This window comes from Phalangium opilio, unplaced genomic scaffold (assembly GCF_054372755.1).
Source record: "Phalangium opilio isolate 3A_F unplaced genomic scaffold, DU_Popi_V2 ptg000003l_1, whole genome shotgun sequence".
In the NCBI taxonomy this organism is placed as follows: Eukaryota; Metazoa; Arthropoda; class Arachnida; order Opiliones; family Phalangiidae; genus Phalangium; species Phalangium opilio.
Genome location: NW_028324145.1, coordinates 5,135,082 through 5,156,989, shown reverse-complemented (window position 1 = coordinate 5,156,989; position 21,908 = coordinate 5,135,082). Strand labels below are relative to the sequence as shown.

At 37.6% G+C, this 21,908-nt stretch overlaps 4 protein-coding genes across 4 annotated transcripts in view; 2 read left to right on the top strand and 2 right to left on the bottom strand.

Annotated features, from left to right (window-relative positions):
• Positions 1 to 15,224, top strand: part of Gpb5 (Glycoprotein hormone beta 5) — a 31,173-nt gene extending 15,949 nt beyond the window's left edge. The window contains exons 4-7 of the mRNA XM_089837452.1: positions 1,193 to 1,460; positions 1,524 to 1,594; positions 4,380 to 4,565; positions 12,528 to 15,224. The gene's annotated coding sequence lies outside the window, so the exon portion shown is untranslated. The remainder of the gene's footprint in view (positions 1 to 1,192; positions 1,461 to 1,523; positions 1,595 to 4,379; positions 4,566 to 12,527) is intronic.
• On the bottom strand, positions 1,234 to 5,274 carry Gpa2 (Glycoprotein hormone alpha 2). Its single transcript, XM_089837456.1, has 3 exons — positions 4,623 to 5,274; positions 4,355 to 4,530; positions 1,234 to 1,364 (listed from the first exon to the last, which is right to left on the bottom strand). Exons 1-3 carry the CDS (start codon positions 4,768 to 4,770, stop codon positions 1,272 to 1,274), a joined length of 417 nt encoding a protein of 138 aa, XP_089693582.1. The 5' UTR covers positions 4,771 to 5,274; the 3' UTR covers positions 1,234 to 1,271.
• On the top strand, positions 15,038 to 19,727 carry LOC149717259 (adipocyte plasma membrane-associated protein-like). Its single transcript, XM_089837379.1, has 7 exons — positions 15,038 to 15,319; positions 15,408 to 15,523; positions 15,599 to 15,691; positions 16,157 to 16,273; positions 16,348 to 16,657; positions 17,189 to 17,462; positions 17,522 to 19,727. The coding sequence occupies exons 1-7, from the start codon at positions 15,177 to 15,179 to the stop codon at positions 17,717 to 17,719; spliced, it is 1,251 nt and encodes a 416-aa protein (XP_089693505.1). The 5' UTR covers positions 15,038 to 15,176; the 3' UTR covers positions 17,720 to 19,727.
• Positions 19,720 to 21,856, bottom strand: BckdhA (Branched chain keto acid dehydrogenase E1 subunit alpha). Its single transcript, XM_089837371.1, has 5 exons — positions 21,615 to 21,856; positions 21,350 to 21,535; positions 20,934 to 21,291; positions 20,523 to 20,871; positions 19,720 to 20,301 (listed from the first exon to the last, which is right to left on the bottom strand). The coding sequence occupies exons 1-5, from the start codon at positions 21,738 to 21,740 to the stop codon at positions 19,953 to 19,955; spliced, it is 1,368 nt and encodes a 455-aa protein (XP_089693497.1). The 5' UTR covers positions 21,741 to 21,856; the 3' UTR covers positions 19,720 to 19,952.
• Between the last annotated feature and the right edge of the window lie 52 nt (positions 21,857 to 21,908).

Here is a 21,908-nt window from a genome sequence, read left to right as displayed (position 1 = left end):
AAAAGCTACGTGGTTTATGTACGTAACATTTACGAATTGATTTAGTTCTTTCAATACATAGACTTTTATGATACGTACCCTTCTTCATAAAGGGAGCAGAAAGAATTTGGAAAAATCGACCTGCTCTGAGATCGCTCGCAATTTGCTCTATTACGTTCGATAAAGAGTGGCTAGATAGGTATAATTACAAATTGCTCTGGAGCACTTGGTAAATGGAAAACAGAAAGCCGAGCTCGAACTGATCTGAAAAATGGAACACCCTAATTTTCTCAGAGCAGTAAATTCAGAGGTTCATAAGATATGTTCCATAATTTTGTCACTGGTTACTGAGAGATTGTCAAGAAGTGACGTAGGTGAAACGTCATAGATTCTCGTAAAGCGACGCCTGGTGAGGCGCTGTCAAAGGCTTAGTAAAGACTAAATAGGAAGATGGACTGCAAAACCGAGTGTAATTCTCTCTTGTCGTTCTCGAACTAGCTCTCAGTAAGACTCTACCATTACGAAGTATACGTAGTGTCATACTTATGAAACATATCGTATAAACTTATGGTAAAATGAATAGGATAATAGTGATAATTGGTATGGTTCCAACAAAGTTTTGCAACTTCGTAATGAATTTGGTAAATTTACCCATACCGTTCGCTAATCCAATAAGATTGTTAAGCCTAATTCCGAAACTTAAAACTTTAAATTTTAATTCTTGTATTGCCATCTGACCCTAAAAAAATTCATAGTAAGGTTGAGTTAATTCATGGAAACACGAGTACCTATATCGGTGGTTTCCTCAAAAAGTTGTTAAACCTTGCCTTATAAGTAAAAACCCATGCACTCACTTTTAAGTTCCACATTAGCGGGCAATTATGTTAAAAGGCTAGCTAGCATCTTACCAATTCCAATTTATAACATCGCTCCAAGTAAGTGAGAGAGTGAATACACTTGCAAGAAATTAGCAACCAAATTTTTTTTTTTTTTACATCTCACTTCACATAAATGAAACTTTATTTTAGCTTTTAAAATTTTTATACAGAACCAAAAAAATATTAAATATACACACGCACTATCTTCTAACACATCATTATATCAACTTCTTCTTTTTCATTAGTTCGTTATTATGTATAATAATTGAATTAGGAAAAAGAGGATGGTATTTTTTTTTCTTTCCTTTTTTATCATACATTATACATCTTTTCAGATAAAATACCTTTTTCGCTTAGCTTTCACCAACTGTATCTAGCTCTTCCAAAGTTCTTCTTCCTCTCGCTGGCTTTTTATTAATCCTTCTTGCAATGGAAACAAGAGCAGCTTTTGGCTGATTTGAATAGCAAATTTCTGGGACCATCTAAGCACATTACTTGTACTTTTACCTGTGAAGAAAGATAAGACAACCCGTTGAGAAGGGTGTGAGAATAAAAAAAAAAGGCCATCGACCGTCGAGTTGCCAGATAAAAAGATTCTAAGAGGTAATTACGTAATTAAAGGAGAAGTGTTAGGAAGGAGAAGATTATATTCGTGATTTTTATTAGATAGGTTACGCGCGGCTTAATTCATGCTTCAAAATGAGACAAAGAACGTTGAACTCGGATAATAAATAAAGGTATGTGTGTAATTAATCAAAAACCTCTCTAAATTACTGTTTTATACTCATCGTAATTTAATTCTAAATTACCGATTTATACGCGTCGTAAATTAAGTATAAATTACCGATTCATGCATATCGTAATTTAATGATAAATTACCAATTCGTACACGTCGTAATTTAATGATAAATTACAGTTTCGTACGCGTCGTAATTTAATGATAAATTACAGATTCGTACGCGTCGTAATTTAATGATAAATTACCGATTTGTACGCGTCGTAATTTAATGATAAATTACCGATTTGTACGCGTCGTAATTTAATGATAAATTACCGGTTTGTACGCGTCGTAATTTAATGATAAATTACCGGTTTGTACGCGTCGTAATTTAATGATAAATTACCGGTTTGTACGCGTCGTAATTTAATGATAAATTACCGGTTTGTACGCGTCGTAATTTAATGATAAATTACCGGTTTGTACACGTCGTAATTTAATGATAAATTACCGGTTTGTACACGTCGTAATTTAATGATTAATTACCGATTCATAGATATAGTTATGTAACGATAAATTGCCGATTTATAAATATCGTAATTTAATGATAAATTAGCGATTCATACACATCGTAATTTAATGATAAATTACCAAGCATTTTTGTCGGTCAATTAAGTACTTATGTCACTCATAATCAAAATGTTTTGAGGTAAATCGGTTATACTGTACTAGCCAGAAAATAACCCAGACCAAAAACAATTTCCCTTTCTCTAAGTCTAAATAACTCTAAATTACCAACAGAATCATAATTGAATTTTACTCAAATCTTGAATCTCTATTTCTGTTCTGTTGTCTAAGTTTTCATTATGACAGACCAATTTTGACGCGGGGATTACCCGATCCAGGAAACTGGTCCTTTAATTTATTATGAAGTTAACTTTGTTATCCACTTTCTTGCATAAGCGAAAGGGCACGTAATTCTATGGTACTCAGTACGCTGCCAACCTTTTCAAAGCGACAATTACTTTGCTCTTAAGCGGATTAAAATATTTTCCCAGAATTACCCAAGAAGGTGAAGCTCAATCTAAGGACACAAAATGTATAACAAACTTCCTTGAAAGTATTCTTTAAATATCTCCAGGAATATTCTCGTGAAAGCTGGCTTTATATTCATATTCTAGCCTGATCAACAATTCAAAACTAATGCGCCCTGTTTTGCCATTTACTACCAGCAATCTCTCACCATGGAGTAATATTTAAATAGGCCAAGCTGCAATGTAGTGTACTTTAAGGATTGTATTGTTTCAATCCAAAATAATGAAACTCCTTAGAAGCCATTTTAAATCAGCACAATTGCTTGTACCTATAGAACCTTTTTCAAAAGTCTAAAGGCTAAATAGTCTGGTGTTTGAGCACCTGCGTTTCTTAAGACAAAATTTTGATTGCTATGTTTTGTTTACAATAAAGACGTTAGATTTGGCTTCAAACAAAAGGACGTTGGTGGACAGGTAACTCCGAAGCCCTATCTAGCGTTCCATTGGTTATATCATAAGTTCATAAGATATGGTCCATAAGTTTGTCACTAGTTACTGAGAGCTTGTCATGAAGTGACGTAGGTCATAGATTTTTGTAAAGCGACGCCTAGTGAGGCGCTGTCAAAGGCTTAGAACAAACTAAATAGGAAGATAGACTGCAAAATGAACCGAATGCAGTCAATTCTCGCGTCGTAGCTCTCAATAAGTCTCTAGCATTACGAAGTATAGGTAGTGTCATACTTATGGAACATATCTTATAAACTTATTGTTGCATATCAAACCACGTATTCTGTTCAACACTCATGGATAGTTTAACTAAACTTCCTGACTGATGTGTGTTCTTTAGTTATCATTTTCCGAGAAAACGCGTGTTTCTGTCGTTACGAGGGTATCGGATATGATCTTAGAACAAGACGTGCCCTACATGACCAATTTATTTCATAGCTTTTCCGTTCATTGCTATTGGTATACTATATTACTAATAACGAAGCTTTTCTTTCCCTCTCCCCCTCCTCAAACCCAAGTTTTTAACGAGAAATAAGCTTTGAAATACTTCTAAATCAATAGTGGGCATAGGCGGTTCGTATTTCTCTACTATTTCCACTATATTTTTTGTACGCAATGATATTGAATCTAAAAGCGTGGGAGGAAATGGATAGAATGACAATATGGTAACGGAGACAGAGGGAGAGAGAGAAACTTTTCAAGTTCTAGGGGCAAACTTTTTTTAACTGGACAGAGTTAACTCTGCCTCCTGGACTTAGGCAAAGAATTGTGTGGTTTCGAGGCAATATAGATAGGCCCGTTCACACTTGTGGAATTTCAATTTGGAATGAATGTAGGCCCGGGCATGGTAGTTTATCCGGTGGAAGTTTTCATTAATAAATAATACAAAGTCTAAACTAAGTTCAAATCAATGAGCGCTCTTTTAAGTGTGAACAGTCTGCTTCAGTAATTGCACGTTTATTCCAAAGTTACCTCGCGGTATAAATCAAAGCTAAACATTTTAATTAAGATTCAAAAATGCCCCTTTAGGCATTAATTAGAACGTCCGCTACTACGCGTTAAATTAATAACTCAATATTCACCAATATTCTGGAAGCCTTACGAAAACTAAACCCCCTTCCTCCCTTTTTTATTTGGCTCAATAAGTTTTCTCTTCCACAAGTCGAAATTAAATTTTGTTATTATATTTATGAACTTTGGTATACCGTTACCAAAAGTAAGTAAACTCTAATGCTTACGTCTTCCGTTTCCATTATGTTACAGCATTGACCTATGCTGGTGACCGCTTGGTTACGGTTGCTTCTTAAAGTGTCCTCGGAAGATGGTACCGAGAAAGAGACGCAAAAACCCCGGCACGCGTTTGTCGTCATGTCAAACTCCACGCATCCTGGAATGCTGATTCGTCTCGTGTGACCTAACGTCGATAAATAAAGAGCAAAACAAATACCCGTAAGTAATATTTCCAAATTTGGTTGGGTATATAGGAAGTTTGTATACGCTACTCACCGACTTTATGACATCCTGGACGTTCCCAAGAGGCAAGTCCCATCGGTCTTTGTTGTCCAAAGACGGAAACAATCAGGCAGATTAAGATAACAGCCACGAGGCTCGCCTGTAAATTCAGGTTCCTGCTCGAATAACTCATTTTAACCATTTGAATCTCTCTCTGTGTCTCTGTGAATTCCGAATCAAGCGTCGACTTAAATGACGCGACTAATAGATCAAATGAACTCTCTCTGTATCTGATTTCCCCCTTTTGTCCTAAACTCTATTTATAGCCAAATGACGCGCGCAAAAGTTTCTTCCATTAATTCGATCTTTGAGAAGTTTCTCTTTTTAAGATTGTTTGCTTGTTTGGCGGGAAAAGAAAGAGTCGAAAAAGTGAGTTAAGAGAGAGAGAGAGAGAGAAAGGTAGTAGCGAGCCTATAGTTGTGTGTTCGACGGACGTTGAATCGGTTTTGGGAATACAGAGAAATTTGAGAAGCGAACGACCCAAGCGAGCGAGCCCCCAAGTTTTTGCTTTCAGAACAACTTGACCAAAATTGTACGGGCTTTTGGTCGGAGCCAACGTTGTCCTGGTTCGTCCCGTCTCGAAACTCGAGCAAACCCGAACCCCGTTTTGAGCGCGTGCGTCAATTCATCCCCCATCCCCCGTCATCGACTTCCTGTCTCCGCCCACTATTTTTCCTCCTTTTTGCTTCTTCTCGGACAGGATGCGGGGTGTAGGGAGGTGGTCTCCGTTGGACATTCTCCGTGTGGCGGAACGGAGGAGGAATACTCCATTACCATGACAACGGGATTCACGCGCTAGCTTCGGATCTCTCCTGGAGTTTAATGAAAGAGATAGTAGAGAGTGAGAAGGGATCGTATCTCGCGCCTTTTCCTGTCCCCCTATTTGTTGACCCCTTCTTTAGATAGAGTGCGTCAAAGTTGGGTTACGTTAGATTCGCCAACACCTGTTGGTCATCTTGCGCTCTAGCGTATGTTGTCCAAAGTTACATTCTGTTACTTTTATTTTTTATTCCAACAATTCTTATTGTCACTGACACTTGTTCTTTCACGGAGAATAAGTGTTTGAGATAGGCCTTTTTTCATTCATAATTTATTTTCCATTTACCTTGGAGTGTCTTTTGGGATTTGTATGGCGTTTTTTGCAACTTTCCAACTCGTACCGTTGTGTTTTTCTAACCCTTGACCCCACTGTTATATTCCATTACAATTAAGGTGGCAGATTGCTTCGCGAAGTTTTCCCTCTAAAGCATTAAATACAAAGAAAACACATCTAATGAATATTTTAACTTTCCTCGGTACAAGAAAATAAGTATAAGTAGCATTGATAAACCCGCGCTTTGTGTCATCTTTTTGGCGCCTTGATTCCCGCCAATCAAAGAAATTCCTTAAACAAAATCTTTACTTATGAATGCGCCAAGCTAATTATAACTTTGAAAAGTTTCTGACAATCCATTGCGTAGGAAAACAATTATTTTCCTTATACTGAAACTTTCCCATTCACAAATATATGACGTGCGTGGAATTCCCTGGTCTTTCAGCTAACGTAAAGTGGACTTCCCACCCTCGCACCTTACTAACCACCACCATGCAGCTTGTAGTTTCTAGTGAAACCAAACCCATAAACATTAGACAAGGAGTTGTTTGTAATAATAATGACCCAGTTGTAATTGGTACTCTCTTTCTCTCAACGCCAAGGCTTAGAGCGTTCATTTGTTGAGAACCAATAGAATGAAAGACGGAACTTCCTACCCATTTTTCCTAATTCAAGCCTTTGTCTACATTGATTCCCGTACAGAAAACAGACAATTCTGGGAATGCGTTATGATATATGGGTTGATGTCCAGTCCCGGTATAATATCCAGTTTATTACTATTTGGATATGAAACTACATATAGAGTCTGTCCACTTTACCGTAAGAGTTTGGGACGTTAGGCTTAGCGTGGTATCGTTATAATATTAGTAAAAAATGTGTTTACTAGATCATAGGCGTCACCTCGGGAATTGAACGAAATATTTAATAAGCAAGAAAAGGGAAGATCCAATTTTCCGAGTGACCTAAGTAATTATCTGTCAAGTACATTGAGCCTACGTACTTCTTCTTTTTTTGAAGAGGGTTACCGAACAAAGAATTTCAATTTACGCTTGAGATGCATCATCAAATGCAAAGATGGGACTAGGGGTTTAATTTAATTAAATTGAAATTAGATATCACTCTTATAGTCGTCGAATCTAAATTTAGTTCAACCTTGAACTGAGGGAAAATTCCTGAACCTTTTTCTTTCATAGACTCCCTCTACTTGTTAACGTTGCCCGGGTGTTTAAAGAAGGACTGGAAACCAGAAAGAGTTTCCTGTCTATGTAGACACTAAACACTGCATTAGTCTTTGGAACCATCTACAACTCTCAAATTCAATAAAACGATGTTTAATTAGGGGTTATTCATAAAGTTACAATGCAGGGTTAATGGCTCCATCTCAACCTTGAGAAGTGCTAGGCCAATCCACTTCCAATGAACCTTCCCCCTAGTGTTTATGATATCAACCTTGTAATCTGGTCAAATTCGGAAACGTGACTGTGCATAAAGAACAAACAAGCCATTTTCTCAAGTGTACAGGGTGTTTTTGATAATTCTGCCATAAATTAAAGAAATGTTCTTTGGGTGCACGATTTTGAGTCGAAAATGTAACTTCTATGACATTTTGACATCCTGGCCACTGTTTTCAAGTTAAGATTGTCCAGAGTATTTTACGGATGACCCCTTAAATTTAATTAATAAACTGATTTAGACAATGATTGCTAATTTAATTAAGGGGTCATCCCTAAAACACTTATCAAATCATAACTCGAAAACAGTGTCCCGGACGGCAAAATGTCATAGATGTTACATTTAGACTAAAAATTGATTTCCCAAAGAACATCCCCCTTAATTTATGCCAGACTTATCAGAAACATCCTGTATATTATAAAATAATTGTGCTTGAACAAGACTCAATATCAGGACATATAGTAGGGCCAAGAAGTGATATCTAGTTTATTAGGGATAAGGTATAAGATGCCTAATTATTCGCGCGCCACAGTCCCAGTTACCCTTCCAAAATACAAAGTGGGGGGAAGTAAAAGGAGGCCGGGCTATTTCGCCTCTCCTCAGTCGGAAAATACGTAATTTTCGTCATTCGCGTCGCGCTGACGTGAGTTTTCAAGAACCAATGAGATGCTGGTTGTAATTTAGAGGCGAGGATTAACTCCGGACCTACGTTTGGACTGGAGGTAAAGCTGGAAATGTGGCGAATTTATACCGTCTTCCTAATAAACTAGATATCACTTCTTGGTAGGGCTACAACAATCGTAAATATTTAATAGATGAAATGACTGTTTTTCCACGTGAATCGAAAAATCAAAAGTTGTACTGTTCCAAACACTAGTACTTAACTCGTATATAATGAAGATAAACTACATATAATTTCTCTGACAGCGTTACTAATATTATAACCATAGAAGAGCTTGGTCCGAGACTTGCCCGAAGGTTGGTAAGTAACGTAGCTAATGGGTCATTCCTCAAGGGATCATTGCCATTTCTATAACGCCTCTTTTATCGTCCGGTTTAACGTGGGTGGGCCAAGTTATTAAACTAAGCGGGGCGCCGCCACGCCGATTAAACGATAATCGATATACAACCCAACCACATGTGAAGACCGCTGCTGCTTAGACAGTGTTGCGCTCTCTAAAGGCCCAACGTAGTTCACTCTGCTTTGCGAAAAAAATGATTTCTTGAGACCATTTTTGATACCCCTTTTCCTGGAAAGGTTAAAAGAGCTTAACCTCACTAATCTAACGAACCTTTTCCCTCGCGATTAAAAATCAAGGCAAGTGACGTAGAGCTATTTTTAGGAGTAACTCTATAGTTGTATAATCAAATATTGCGTAGTTAAAATTTATTCATTCGGGCCTAACTGTTAAGAATATTGAAAAATATACGTTATTGAGAATATGTCGAGACTGATTCAAGTCTCATCCTCGGTTACTCCATATTTGATTATACAGGGTGTTTTTCTGATAAGAATACCAAAAATTAGGGGGAATGTGGAGTAAGGCAATTATTTCTAATTTAATTAAGGGATCATCCCTAAAACACTCAAATCATAACTCGAAAACAGTAGCCCGTACTACAATATATCATAGAATATTTTCGATTCAAAATCGCCAATAAAACTTCGGTCCTACCTTTACCCTTTTTGGAACATATCGTATCTTAAGTTATTTTAATTTCGAATTAATTAACTACTTTAAAATTTACTATTAAAATTCCGGAATGCTCTGTTTACATTTAAAACAAGCATATTAGCAGACAAATTGCAAAGGTTGAAAAATGGTCTCTTAGTAACGTGAATGAATTCTCATATGATGATCTATGCATCTTTACAATGTATCAACATTACTGATAGAATCAAATTAATTCACAAAAATTCTAAACTGATACTAAATATCAGAAATCAATGAATTCAGCGCAGAGTTTTGTGGTTTTTCTTAGTACACACTCTATAGATAGGTTCCCGTTATCTCAAAGCGTTTCGTTTATCTGAATTATCGATTTCCAGTAATAACATTCATTCGTTTATTTATTTAAATCTATTATAGGTGGTTTGTCCATGAAGATAACGCTGAATGCAATATACACTAACTTTACTGCTAACCTCCACCTTTGGCTAGATTTCCTTTCATTCATTTAGGCTGTATGAACTGGGAGTCTGGGACACTTGATGTTAAATTGAGTTGAAAATTGACCCCTAACTTCTGACCTTTCCCCACCCCGACTCTTTTCTAAATTTAAGTTAGGATATGTCAGATAACGAAATGAAACTTATTCGGACGTATCACCCACGTCATAATTATTCCAATTTTATATTTTTCTAACTTTTATAGTTGTTCTTTGTAAGGGCGTTAGGAAAAAGTAGTGCAAGAATGCTTAATGTTAAATCAAGAAGTGATATCTAGTTTATCAGGGAGAAGGTTTCCAGCTTTAACTCCAGTAAAAACGTAGGTCTGGAAATAATCCCTGCCTCTAAATTACAGCTAGCATCTCATTGGTTCTTGAAAACTCACGTCAACGCGACGCGAATGACGAAAGTTACGTATTTTCCGTCTGAGGAGAGGCGAAATAGCCCGGCCTCCTTTTACGTCCCCCCCTTGTATTTTGAAAGGGGTACTGGGACTATGGCACGCGAATACTTAGGTATCATTATATACCTTCTCCCTAATAAACTAGATATCACTTCTTGGTTAAATATCATAGAAAAGATAGTAGTTTATCGACAAGGCACTTAAGAACCATATATTCTGAATTATTAAAAGAAAACAATAATACATTTTGGAGACAAAATCAAAGATATTAGGAAAAAAGTGCATAAATGATTTCGAAATACTTTGACTTTATTATTAAATAATAGCTAAGGCGCTGGACTTTACAGTTATAAGAAATACCCTCTGTTTAATAAAACTTTTAAAAGTGTTGAACCTTCGAGGCAATGGCCGTCTGCTCCATTCCGAAGTTAACGTACGTCACCACGCATGACGTGAGACTATATTAGGCTTAAATAAATAATCTAAAATAAATATTTCAGAAGGCGTTAGATTTCAAACTTAGATATCATCATCATCTTCTTCTTTCTCCTTTCTCCCTCACTTCCTCTCTCTCCTGTCCACTTTCCGAGATCTCTTATCTGTTAGTTTCTAGGAAAAGGCGCGAATAGTAAGCGTGTATGTATGAGTTAGGTCCCTACGTTAGGCTTAACAAGAGTATGAGGCTAGAAAAGGCGCGAAACGATTTTTTTACGCGGGAAACTTTTAAAGTAGGCCCGCGAGGGTAGGTGGCTTCGTGATGACGTGAGAGAGAGAGAATAAAAATTACAATAAAAAAATCGAAGTTGAATCAACTTGAAGTATTTTTCCGGCGACGTGTTGCGAAGGTACTATATTTTTTTACGACCTTATTTGCGTAAACTATGTAGGCTTAGTGAAGAATGAACAAAGAAATTTTTTTATTGTTTGAACTCTTAAGAAGAATAGAAAAATGCGGGCTTGATTGTGGACAAGTAGAAAAGCTTGTTGTTTCTTATGCAATTGGTGCTAGGTTATATTTAAAATACTCGTCAATCCTGGTTTTGAATTAAAAACTTTTACAAAAATTAAAATACATAAAATCACGTGATTGGAGAATACAGTCTTATGCCAGTATATTTTTCCATTTATGAAAGCATTTAAGGAAAGCCAACGTTCAGGCGCTGTTGAGCCCATACATTTTCAATAGGCGCCTGTAGAAATGTTTAACCCGCAATACACCAATATTTGCAAAGATGTTTGTCAGAAATGTTTTTAGGAGATTTAAATTTGGTATTTTATTGATCAATTAGGCTTACCAGTTTACATTAACTTAATAGTACTAACTTATTAAGTCCCAGTGTTCTAGTAAAGATGAAATTTCTTTTGTTTATCAGTCTTTTTCCCGCCAACAAACAAACGTTTCCCGCCTTCGATCCTCTCTTAGGTTACTCGACATCTATTTATAATAACTACTTCTATAGAAGTTCCCTCAGTGTAACCAAAGCATAACAGGCTATGTATGGAAAGACTCTACTAAGGATTGGGGAATGCAGCTAGCGTAAATATTGCCACTACGAATCGGATTCGGACAGAATAAATGGAAACTCAAGCGACCTCTGGAAGCGCTGGAAAGAAATCCAACGTGGATTTACGGAAAGATTTTTTTCTAGGACGTACGCCCACGCGTGTTACGGATCCCTGGACCAAGGATAGTGTAAACTACTGGAGAGTTAGCTCGTAATGGAGATGGGTTAACTGTTTGATTGGGTTGGAACTCTAGGTTACGTACTGTTTCATTCCTCCACGCCATTACTATGCCCAGTCCATTCAGAAAGCCACGTACAAACAGAGCTCTCTCACTCTCCTACCTCACCTCTTCTAATAATCGCCTGGCACGTTATCCTTATTTCTCATCCCACACTTGGAAGGTCCAGTTACTCTCCATCTATCCCTTTTTCTCATTTTCGTTACATCTTGGGCCCATATTAAGTTGATAACGTTGCAACGCTTGTTTAGTTTAGATCAACGCGAAGATGGGGTAAAGGTCGTAAAGATACCACTGCACACACTTTTTTTTCTTCTAAGTTACGTTTTTGATGGCTCATCTTATCTAGGTATACTAGAGGAGAGAATTTCGCGCCATGATATCTTTGAAGGGGGAAAAAACCCATGGTTTATTCTTCTCGTTTAGTCATTTCGTTAGGTCTATTTCGAGTTACGATATGGGATGGAGAATAGGTTGTAGTTGGGACAGTTTTAAAGAACTCTAATCGATTTTCTTCGCTCGGCCACTGGTGCTTCTTATCTTTGAGAGATTCATCCAATCATTTCGTAGCTCGGACGTCAAAACAACAGATTTTTATGATTGGATCCGCCTTAAGGCATGTTGGGTTTCGCTCTGATCTTAATCTCTCTGTATTTGGTATACTTCCTTATACCAGTGTAGGCCTCTTTATTTTTGAAGGTGTATAATAGAGTTTTAGATCGACCTTGTTAAGCCTAATACTTTGTAGACCAAATAGAGCAAAAGACTCTCTAAATCCCGTATCAAACGAACTGTATTTGTTTAGATCTAGATTTTATGTTTGTTTTTAGAAGCCAGCATCTTCTAGAAAGCAAAAGTCACTCTTTCTTACGGTTGATTCTTATTTACTTTTCTTATACAACTGTCATCAACGGTTTTGCGACCCCCACCACGTTCTGTCTCGACAAATTATTTCCAGTAGCGTAAGTCTGTGGGTTGGCGTGTAGCGTATGTTTGTATGAGGGCTTAACTCGCTCGGACCCTTGTTCTATTTTTAGGGATTTTCATTCAAGATGGGAGAGACACCGTCCCGCATTTGTTTTTGAGATATTTGGAGAACTTGGCGCTATTTTTGGAATCTGAATGCCAACCATTCTTGAATCGATTCTAGGAAAACCTTTGCTTCGAAATTAACTATTTTACCGTACTTAATCAGCGGACCGCAGAGGTTTCAGCTTGACTCCAACACCATGAATGCCAACACCAGGCGTTATTGCATGGTTACGTTGAGAAAAAACGTTTGTCTATACTGTAATTTTTATTAATCCAATCTCTAATCAATAGTAGATTAATTCATAAAGTTTATAGCGTAGTTAATTTAAAATATTCGATTTGTTGTAGTATCTAAACAAAGAGTCGTGAAATCTGCACCCACGATAAATCGATGCCGTAACGTCTGGGGCGACATGTAGGAGCGCTTTTTTATAGCTTTTTAATCTCGTATTTTAATGTATTATTTATAGCTGCCATAAGAAATTGACTTAATATTAAACCTATTTATATATGAAAAACACTAAACTTTGTATCGCTTAGGTTTAAGTTCTAAACATTTTCTTGCTCGATTGAAACTACCAAACCCTACAGCGACTGCTGTCTCGCGTTCGGACGACAGAAGGCATATCAGAGAAAGATTAAAAACCTTTACGCTGGCTGGCATACGTAATTCCCGAAAATCGCTTCGAATCGAATTTCGGTTTGGTTTAAAACAGGGGTAGATTTAATTTTAGAAGTAGGAATGGAGAACGTTTAATATTTTCTTCAGTCCGACTCATTGCCCAGTATGAGCCCCTACCTCCAACAGGTTACGAAAAGTTTATATTATCTTATTGGCTCACTTAAACTACGTTTTGATGACGTTGCTGACGGGGACGGCGAAAAATACGTTATTCCTTTTTACCTCTTTCGCTATGACCCGCCTCTTCTTTCATACCCCTCCTCCGTCCCGTGGAAGGGGGCCCGGGACTTTGACGCGCGCCCACATTACTCTGTTCTCCATTCCTACTTCTAAAATTAAATCTATCCCTGTTTAAAATTTAGGTCTTCACTACCTATAGAGTGCTGTCAGTTGTGACGTCAGATCCAAGGTTAAAGTGACCGTTAAACGTCACGAGTCTGCCTTTAGCAATGGGCGGCCATGACAGTTACCGTTTTTTCTTTATGGGAAAACAGCATGGGTGACGTCACACCGGCGCTTCTGACAGCACTCTATAGCCTTTGAGCGGCATGGAAACGACAAACTTGGCCGCTCTGAGCCTAAATGTATTAATGAAGTTTGGCCATGTCTGTCTGTTTGTTTGTGTTAATTTTGGTTTGTTTAGGGTTTGATTAGATCTATATCTTCTTTGGTTTAGGTACCGCTAATCGTTGATCTTTGAGCAATTGACCCATTGGACCGTATTCAATTCAATGATCCGTACTAATTATCGGAGACTTATGCAGCGCATTAGGCAAGTTTAAAGGATTCCGTGCCCGCTCTTCAGAAGTTCGGAATGCTTATACCTTGGGTGCATCTCATTTGCACCTAATTAATTGATTAGAAGATTGTGCAATTCCAAAGAAAGTTATGAAAGCTAGGCCTATAAATAGAAAGTTACATTACAGCTAGGCTTCCTTGAATATTACTCCATGGTGGCTGAGCCTGACATCCTCCTGCCGGTTTCCGCTCGAAGGTATTGATTCTACGCGCAAAAATGCCAATGCAAACGTCATACCCTTCTCTCTCTTAGCTCATGGCGTTTTCCTTTGGGTCCTCGCGGAGCGCTCCCATGGAGGAATAAAACTAGGAGATCCTATTCTTCAAAAACAGTCTTTAACGAAGCTGGAAACTACTACTACCATTTTTATTGCTCCTTGGGAGCGCTCCGCGAGGACCCAAAGGAAAACGCTATCAGTGTCATCCCCCCTACCAGGGACGTACAGTATCCCCTCTTACAAAAGCGCGCCTAGAGGGAGGGATACACAGTCTACTCCCCTCTCTACCGACACTACTCTATTATACAGCATGAAATAGACCATTTAAAAGGCCCATTTTACATGCATGAATAGCGCGGCTCCAGTTGATCCCCTACACTTGAATCGTTGCCTACGTTAATCAAGGCCTGTGCGCGGCGCCGATTTTTATTTTTATTTTGGCAATTTAAGTTGCCAAATTCGCTCACCTGAGGCGCTATTAGCTGGACCTGAGGCGCTATTAGCTGGACCTGAGGCGCTAATAGCTGGACCTAAATAATTTGAAATGTTAATTTTCTCGCGCTTAGAATTTTAAATACTCATTTTCGCGCGCGTTTCGGTCCAGCTATCAATGAAATCTCGCGGTAAAATAGGGAGAAAATAAGAAGTCGCGTTTCTTAAAAGTCCCCCCTTCGAAGCTACCGCGCACAGGCCTTGATTAACGTAGGCAACGCTTGAATCCGGCTTCTATAGCGTGAGCAAGTTGCCTTGTCGAGTGGGCTATGCCAAGCTACAGGCGACGGAGGAGATGATCTAAGTTGGCCGTGACCAAGCCTAACTATATAGTAACTTGAAATTTCTTTTGGAATTGAACACAGTCACTGTACGATTGACGCCGGCGAATCATAATATAATTACTTTAGGGTAATTTTAGTTAAATTTAAATAATGGGACCAGTTTTTTATTAGAATTTTTGGATGGAAAATACAAACAAAGCTATTAAAAAAACAATGGCATCCTTATTACGCACAGCTTTTGAGTTTATAGTTGTCACCAGTCTTCTTTTAGTTGTCTTAGTGTACTCGCCCTTGTCTCTTGATTGTGAACCTGAAGAATTTAGGTAAGCAAGCCTAATTTACATATTTTCCCTATTTATATTAATCGTAAATATCGTTAAAATCCAACCCTTCATTTGTGTATACATTCAGAATTGATCTCCCCAAATCTTTCACCGGACCCCTTGCTCCCAATGATAAATTAAACGAAGCTGAGAAGTTGTATTATGGAGATTTGAAATGGCCCGAGTCATTGGCAGTTTACGAAGGTGAATTTAATTTATACAATTCTTACAAGTAATCAAGATTAACAGAAAAAAAAAACCATCTTTACAATATATAAGGCAATATATATACTGGCATTCATGATGGACACATTGTCAAAATTACTCCGGAAGGGCTTGAACCAATCATTCGAACTGGAAAGAAGAATTGCGGTATATTCAAATGTATAATCACGGATAAAGAATGCGCATGCGGAAATTTGTTTTCACGCTATAGGATCAGCAACTCCCTATCTCGAACGACAGCTTATTCTGTATATACTCTGATACAACATCGGTTGTCAGCACGCGCAAAGCTAGGTCTCTATGTAATCTAGCCTTGCGCGCGCTGACAAGAGACAAAAAACTTCAGGATATTTTAAACCATTTTGAATCCTGAAGATCCTGAAGTTTTTTGTCTCTTGTCAGCACGCGCAAGGCTAGATTACATAGAGACCTAGCTTTGCGCGTGCTGACAACCGATGTTGTAACAGAGTATATACAGAATAAGCTGTCGTTCGAGATAGGGAGTTGCCGATCCTATAGCGTGAAAACAAATTTCCTCACGCGCATTCTTTATCCATGGTTCAACTGTTTAATCTTAATTAAATTAAACCTAATCTTAAAAATCATATTCAGAGGGTCAATGGCAAGAAGAAGAATGTGGTCGTCCACTTGGTATGAGATTTGACAAAAAGGGCAAATTGTACGTTGTTGATGCCAACTTTGGGTTATTAGCTATTGACGTTAAGCAAAGTAATTTAAATTAAAAACCCTATATAAGAAAATAATTAATACTAATCTTTTGTCTTTTAACGTTTCTACATCAGAGAAAAAGTCCGTTATTCTCCCATCAACAACAGTTGTTGAAAAATACAACCTGAGGTTTTTAAATGATATGTACTTAGACGAAGAAACGGACACAATTTACATGACGCAATCCGCCACACTTTGGCCATTGACCAAAGTAGTTTACGCTCTCATGAACCATGATAGTTCGGGAAGATTGTTATCGTACAATTTGAAAACTAAAGAAATCAAAGTTTTGGCTAAAAAGCTTTACATGCCTAACGGAGTTGAAATGTCACGAGATAAGGAAAAACTGCTCATAGCCGAATGTTCCCAGCACACCATCCTTCAGTAAAATTCCCAGTGGTGTGCGAGTCCCGTTTTTTCGGTTTCGAGCCGAGTCCGAGTATCGTAACTAATTTCTTATCGAGTATCGAGCCGAGTCTCAAAAATACTTTCGAGTATCGAGTATTTAGATAGGTCAAATTTTGCTTCTTTCGAGTAATTATCGAGTCTCAAATATTGACTTGTCGAGTAGCAATTTTGTAAATTTCTTGAAAATAACGAAGATGTTCAATTATCTAATATCGAACTAGTTCAAAAAGATTGTTAGTGATCAATTAAACATTGAACAATTGATTTTCAAAATAAATGCTCATGAACTCATCGTCTGCTATAGTTGTAAGCCTCGGATTCGAGTATTTGTCGAGTATTTAAGATGTTAAAAAGCTACTCGAATCTGTCTCGAGTATCTCAATGTGTTGTTATCGAGTATCGAGTCGAGTACTCGAACTTAACGAGTACTCGCACACCCCTGAAAATTCCCTAATTAATCATTTAAATGTTTTTAAACTATTCTAAAATTAATTTTAATTAATGTAGGTACTACTTAAAAGGATCGAAGAAGGGACAAATTGAACCCTTAGTTACTGGATTGCCCGGAGAACCTGATAATATTCGAAAGGGTCAAGCTGGCGGTTACTGGATAGCCCTAAACTCCGCTAGAAATCAATCCACAGCCACTTTGAGTGATAAACTAGGAGCTTATCCAGCGGGACGCAAAATAATTATGAAATTTATTCACGCAATCGGCTCTTTACTTACATACGTGGCTCAATATGTGCCTTATCCCGCTTTCAAAACTGTTGCATTTGATGTAAATATTAATTTAAGCTTAGTTTTAAATGAAATTAAATTAATTTCCTTAATTTTTAGGTACTAAGTGGAAGATTCCTAGTGGATATTCTTCCATCTTATGGAATGATTGTTCGAATTAATGATAAAGGAGAAATAGTTGAAAGTTTACATTCCCCTGATGGACAAATTGCGCATTTATCGGAAGTTTTGGAATATGATGGTCACTTGTATATAGGGTCTTGGAGGAACAAATTTTTAGCAAAGTTGAAAGTTTAAGGGAAATGATGTTAATACCTAATTAAAGGGAGGGTGAAGAAGAAAATCAAGTGATTTTTTATAGATTCTTCTACTAATTATAAGAGCAGTCTGCATAGTGAAACATTCAGGAAATACCACCTCCAAATTATTTTAAAATTCAAATTAGGTTCAGATTTTAAGGATAATTTTAAACAAGGACGTCCGACCAATCACGCAACGCCCTGCCTTTTTGTTAACAAAATTCTCGTGGCACGTTCCGTGTTGAATGAAATTTATCACGAGATTTGATAAAATTTGCGCGCGACGTGACAATCTTGGCGCGAGACACGGAACGTGCCACGAGAATTTTGTTAATAAAAAGGCAGGGCGTTACGCGATTGGTCGGAGGTCCTTATTTAAAATTATCCTTAAAATCTGAACCTAATTTGAATTTTAAAATCATTCGGAGCTGGTATTTCCTGAATGTTTCACTATGCAGACTGGTCTTAAAATTGGTAGAAGAATCGATAAAAAATCACTTGATTTTCTACTTCACCCTCCCTTTAAGGCTGTTTTCCTTACCATTATATATTAATATCCGCAATATTGGAGAATTTCAGAAATTTTTTCTATATAGGTGCTGTTTTTTTTTTAAGTTACGTTTATCGAACAATTATTTACAACAATATAATTATCATTTGCTCAAATTGCTCTGGGTGTTTTTTCCTAAGCCCCCTTTTATGGCATTGAATTACATTAACACGTTTAATTAGCCTAATTAAACTAGAATTAAAAATAGAGCTATCTTAGTTGTGACGTCAGTGCCTTGGTAAAACGTCCCCGCTTCGCTTTTACACAGTGGGTGGCCATGTTTGATACCGCTTTGGATCTATGGGCAAATAGCATGGGTGACGTCACACTAAGGCTTCTGAGATAACTCTATTAAAACATAAAAACAGCTGCAACACGCAAGATCAATAGAGCTATCAGTTGTGACGTCAGTGCCTAATTAAAACGTCATGGGCTTAGCTTTGGCAGTTGGCGGCCATGTTTGATACCGCTTTGGATCTATGGGCAAATAGCATTGGTGACGTCACACTAAGGCTTCTGAGATAGCTCTATTAAAACATGAGCTTGGCTTTGGCAGTTGACGGCCATGTTTGATACCGCTTTGGATCTATGGGCAAATAGCATTGGTGACGTCACACTAAGGCTTCTGAGATAGCTCTATTAAAACATTAAAACACCTGTAACGCCCAAGATCAATAGAGCTATCAGTTGTGACGTCAGTGCCTAGTTAAAACGTCATGAGCTTGGCTTTGGCAGTTGGCGGCCATGTTTGATACCGCTTTGGATCTATGGGCAAATAGCATTGGTGACGTCACACTAAGGCTTCTGAGATAGCTCTATTAAAACATAAAAACAGCTGCAACACGCAAGATCAATAGAGCTATCAGTTGTGACGTCAGTGCCTAGTTAAAACGTCATGGGCTTAGCTTTGGCAGTTGGCGGCCATGTTTGATACCACATTGGTTCTATGGGCAACTAGCGTGGGTGATAACTCTATTAAAACCAAAAAAAAAAAACAGCTGCAACACGTAAGATCAATAGAGCTATCAGTTGTGACGTCAGTGTCTATTTAAAACGTCATGGGCTTAGCTTTTACACAGTTGGCGGCCATGTTTGGTACCACTTTGGTTCTATCTACAACTAGTATGGGTGACGCCACGCTAAGGCTTCTGAGACAGCTCTATACTAAGGGGGAATTTATCCAAATCAAATATTAGTATTATCTATTATCCTAAATAAATAAATCAATTTAATTTATATAAATTAATTAGTAAAAGTTAACTTCAAATGAGCACATTTTTTTCTACAATAAATATTTAAGTACAAAAGGTTTATTTAAGATAAGAATAATTAAAATAAGATTATTAAATTAATTAATCAAGGAAGGTGATTTAGGACTTAAATAATTAATATGTTCCATTTTATTCAAGCACCTGTTGTTTTAATTATAATTGAATAAATAAGAACCATTTTATAATTATTAAATTTTTATTTACCAATGTTTAAAAAACAATTGTTTATAGCAAAAATATATATATTCAACTAATCTGTTAATTAATATTATATAACAAAAATACATTATTTGAATACTTAATAATTAATTAGATCAGGACAGGAGTAACTGTGATTTTTTTTTTTTGTAAAATGCGAATTTAAATTTGTACTTCTGTCTGACTCTTTTCAGCCGAACATTAAGAATTCTTCAGGGTTTTTGAGCGTAGTTATCAAGGGCATAATGTTCCTTATAATTTTCTAGATGATCTTTCATGCTTTTGTACTGTTCTTCGAGAGATTTTGGCATTTTATCATAGACATCAAGGAATAACTCGTCAACGGGTGGTTTCTTTCGTTTTTCAGCCCGAACGAAAGACTGCATAACTTGTTTCTTGGTTTCCTCTTTCCATTCCTTTTCCTTGGCGTCATCCCACCAGTTATTATTGACCATGTAATTGCGTAAACGAGAAATAGGGTGGTCTTTTTGATGCCAGGATCGAACTTCATCAACAGAACGGTAAGCGGTACTGTCATCTGATGTACTATGATGTCCAATGCTAAAAGACAATAGAGTTGTACAGTCTCTGTTACTATTAAGCCTAAAGTGGAAGGCAGATTTAAGGTGGAATTCATAAACGTCGGACGCAACGCAATTTAGTACAGGCAAAGGCTGGGCGTTGTGCGCAAAAGGCAGGACTTTGCGCACGACGCCCTGCCTTCGCTTGTACTAAATTGCGTTGCGTCCAACGTTTATGAATAACACCTTTAATATACTAACCGATAGGTCATAGCTTCGATTAAAATTGGTTTATTTTCTTCTAAAGCCAATCTTCGAGCGGCTTTGACAACATTGTACACTGCTAAGGTGTCATTGCCATCAACTCTAATGGATGGTATTCCATAACCGGGTCCTCGGGACGCGATACCATCTCCTCTATACTGTTCATGCGTAGGTGTTGAGATGGCGTAACCATTATTTCGGCAGAAGAATATGATGGGGCAATCTAAAGTAGCTGCAAAATTAAAGGCGGCGTGGGCGTCTCCTTCACTGGAAGCCCCTTCTCCGAAGTAACAAATCACAACCAATCCATTTTGCGCCCTTTTGTAAGCGTAGGCAGCACCCACGGCTGAAGATAGAGTATGTTAGAACATGTTCCCTAATCCCTACATGGGCTGGAGTAATACAAACCTTGGGGCATTTGCGTGGCTAAGGGAGATGAAATGGTGACAAATTTTAGTTTTTCACAACCATAATGTACCGGCATTTGACGCCCTTTCGCAATGTCATCTTCATTGCCGTAACATTGGTTCATAAATTGATCTAACGTGAACCCTCTCCAAACTAAGACCCCGGCTTCTCTGTATTGGCCAAAAACCAGATCTTGGTCATTTAAGGCAGCCGCGCTACCAAAATGGGTACCTTCTTCCCCGTAGTTTGTCATATAGAAAGAGATTCGACCCTGTCTCTGTGATTCGTATAAAATTCGGTCCATTGTGTTCAAGAGTGTCATGCCCTTGTACATTTTAGTGATTGTTTCTTGGTCCAACTATGTGTTGGAAATATGTTTTAGTTCTGATCCTGGGGTTCTTAAAGGTCACAATTACTTTGGGGTCCTCATCAGGGTTCAGGATCTTGCCATCTCTACTAGTGAGACGGTAGACTGGAATGCCATCGTAAAGCTCGGGTTCTACAAACTTTAGGGTCTCGATCCATTTGGATCTAGATCCAGGAAATTCTGGCCTATCAATTTCCTCAATTTTGGCAATAGGTTGAGTTTTAGCAGTGTCATTCTGAATTACAAAGTAAAAGAAGGCTAAGTACCAGTCAAAACAGCTGTGCCATACTGTATGCTAGGTCAAGTGGAATTACTTTGATTATTGAGTTATGTAAATATTTAGCACTTAGGTTCAATGATGTAGTTTTCTTCAGCAAATTTATATTATTTTTGCTTATTCCTCTTAGTAATTGGCACGATAACACGGAAGCCATGACCATTTACTTGTTAGTTGTTTTTAACCCGTTCATGGACAGGGTCCTCAGGTCATTTAAAGGTCAAAGAAACCACCGATGAAGTGGACCAATCACATTCCACTTTTCTAAAAACTGTCTGGCGTCTGCTCAAAATTTAAAGTTTAATTCTACACCCTTTTTATATTGGTCATT

Coding starts and splice junctions, on each gene's coding strand:
- Gpa2 (XM_089837456.1), bottom strand. CDS start 4,770: ATGGTTAAAATGAGTTATTCGAGCAGGAACCTGAATTTACAGGCGAGC. Junction 4,531..4,622: donor TCCAGGATGTCATAAAGTCG/GTGAGTAGCGTA, acceptor TATCGACGTTAG/GTCACACGAGACGAATCAGC. Junction 1,365..4,354: donor ACATAATGGAAACGGAAGAC/GTAAGCATTAGA, acceptor CTTTCTTCACAG/GTAAAAGTACAAGTAATGTG.
- LOC149717259 (XM_089837379.1), top strand. CDS start 15,177: ATGGAAAATACAAACAAAGCTATTAAAAAAACAATGGCATCCTTATTA. Junction 15,320..15,407: donor TGTGAACCTGAAGAATTTAG/GTAAGCAAGCCT, acceptor GTATACATTCAG/AATTGATCTCCCCAAATCTT. Junction 15,692..16,156: donor AACTGGAAAGAAGAATTGCG/GTATATTCAAAT, acceptor AATCATATTCAG/AGGGTCAATGGCAAGAAGAA.
- BckdhA (XM_089837371.1), bottom strand. CDS start 21,740: ATGGTCATGGCTTCCGTGTTATCGTGCCAATTACTAAGAGGAATAAGC. Junction 21,536..21,614: donor TACATAACTCAATAATCAAA/GTAATTCCACTT, acceptor TTTGTAATTCAG/AATGACACTGCTAAAACTCA. Junction 20,872..20,933: donor AGCCACGCAAATGCCCCAAG/GTTTGTATTACT, acceptor CTCTATCTTCAG/CCGTGGGTGCTGCCTACGCT.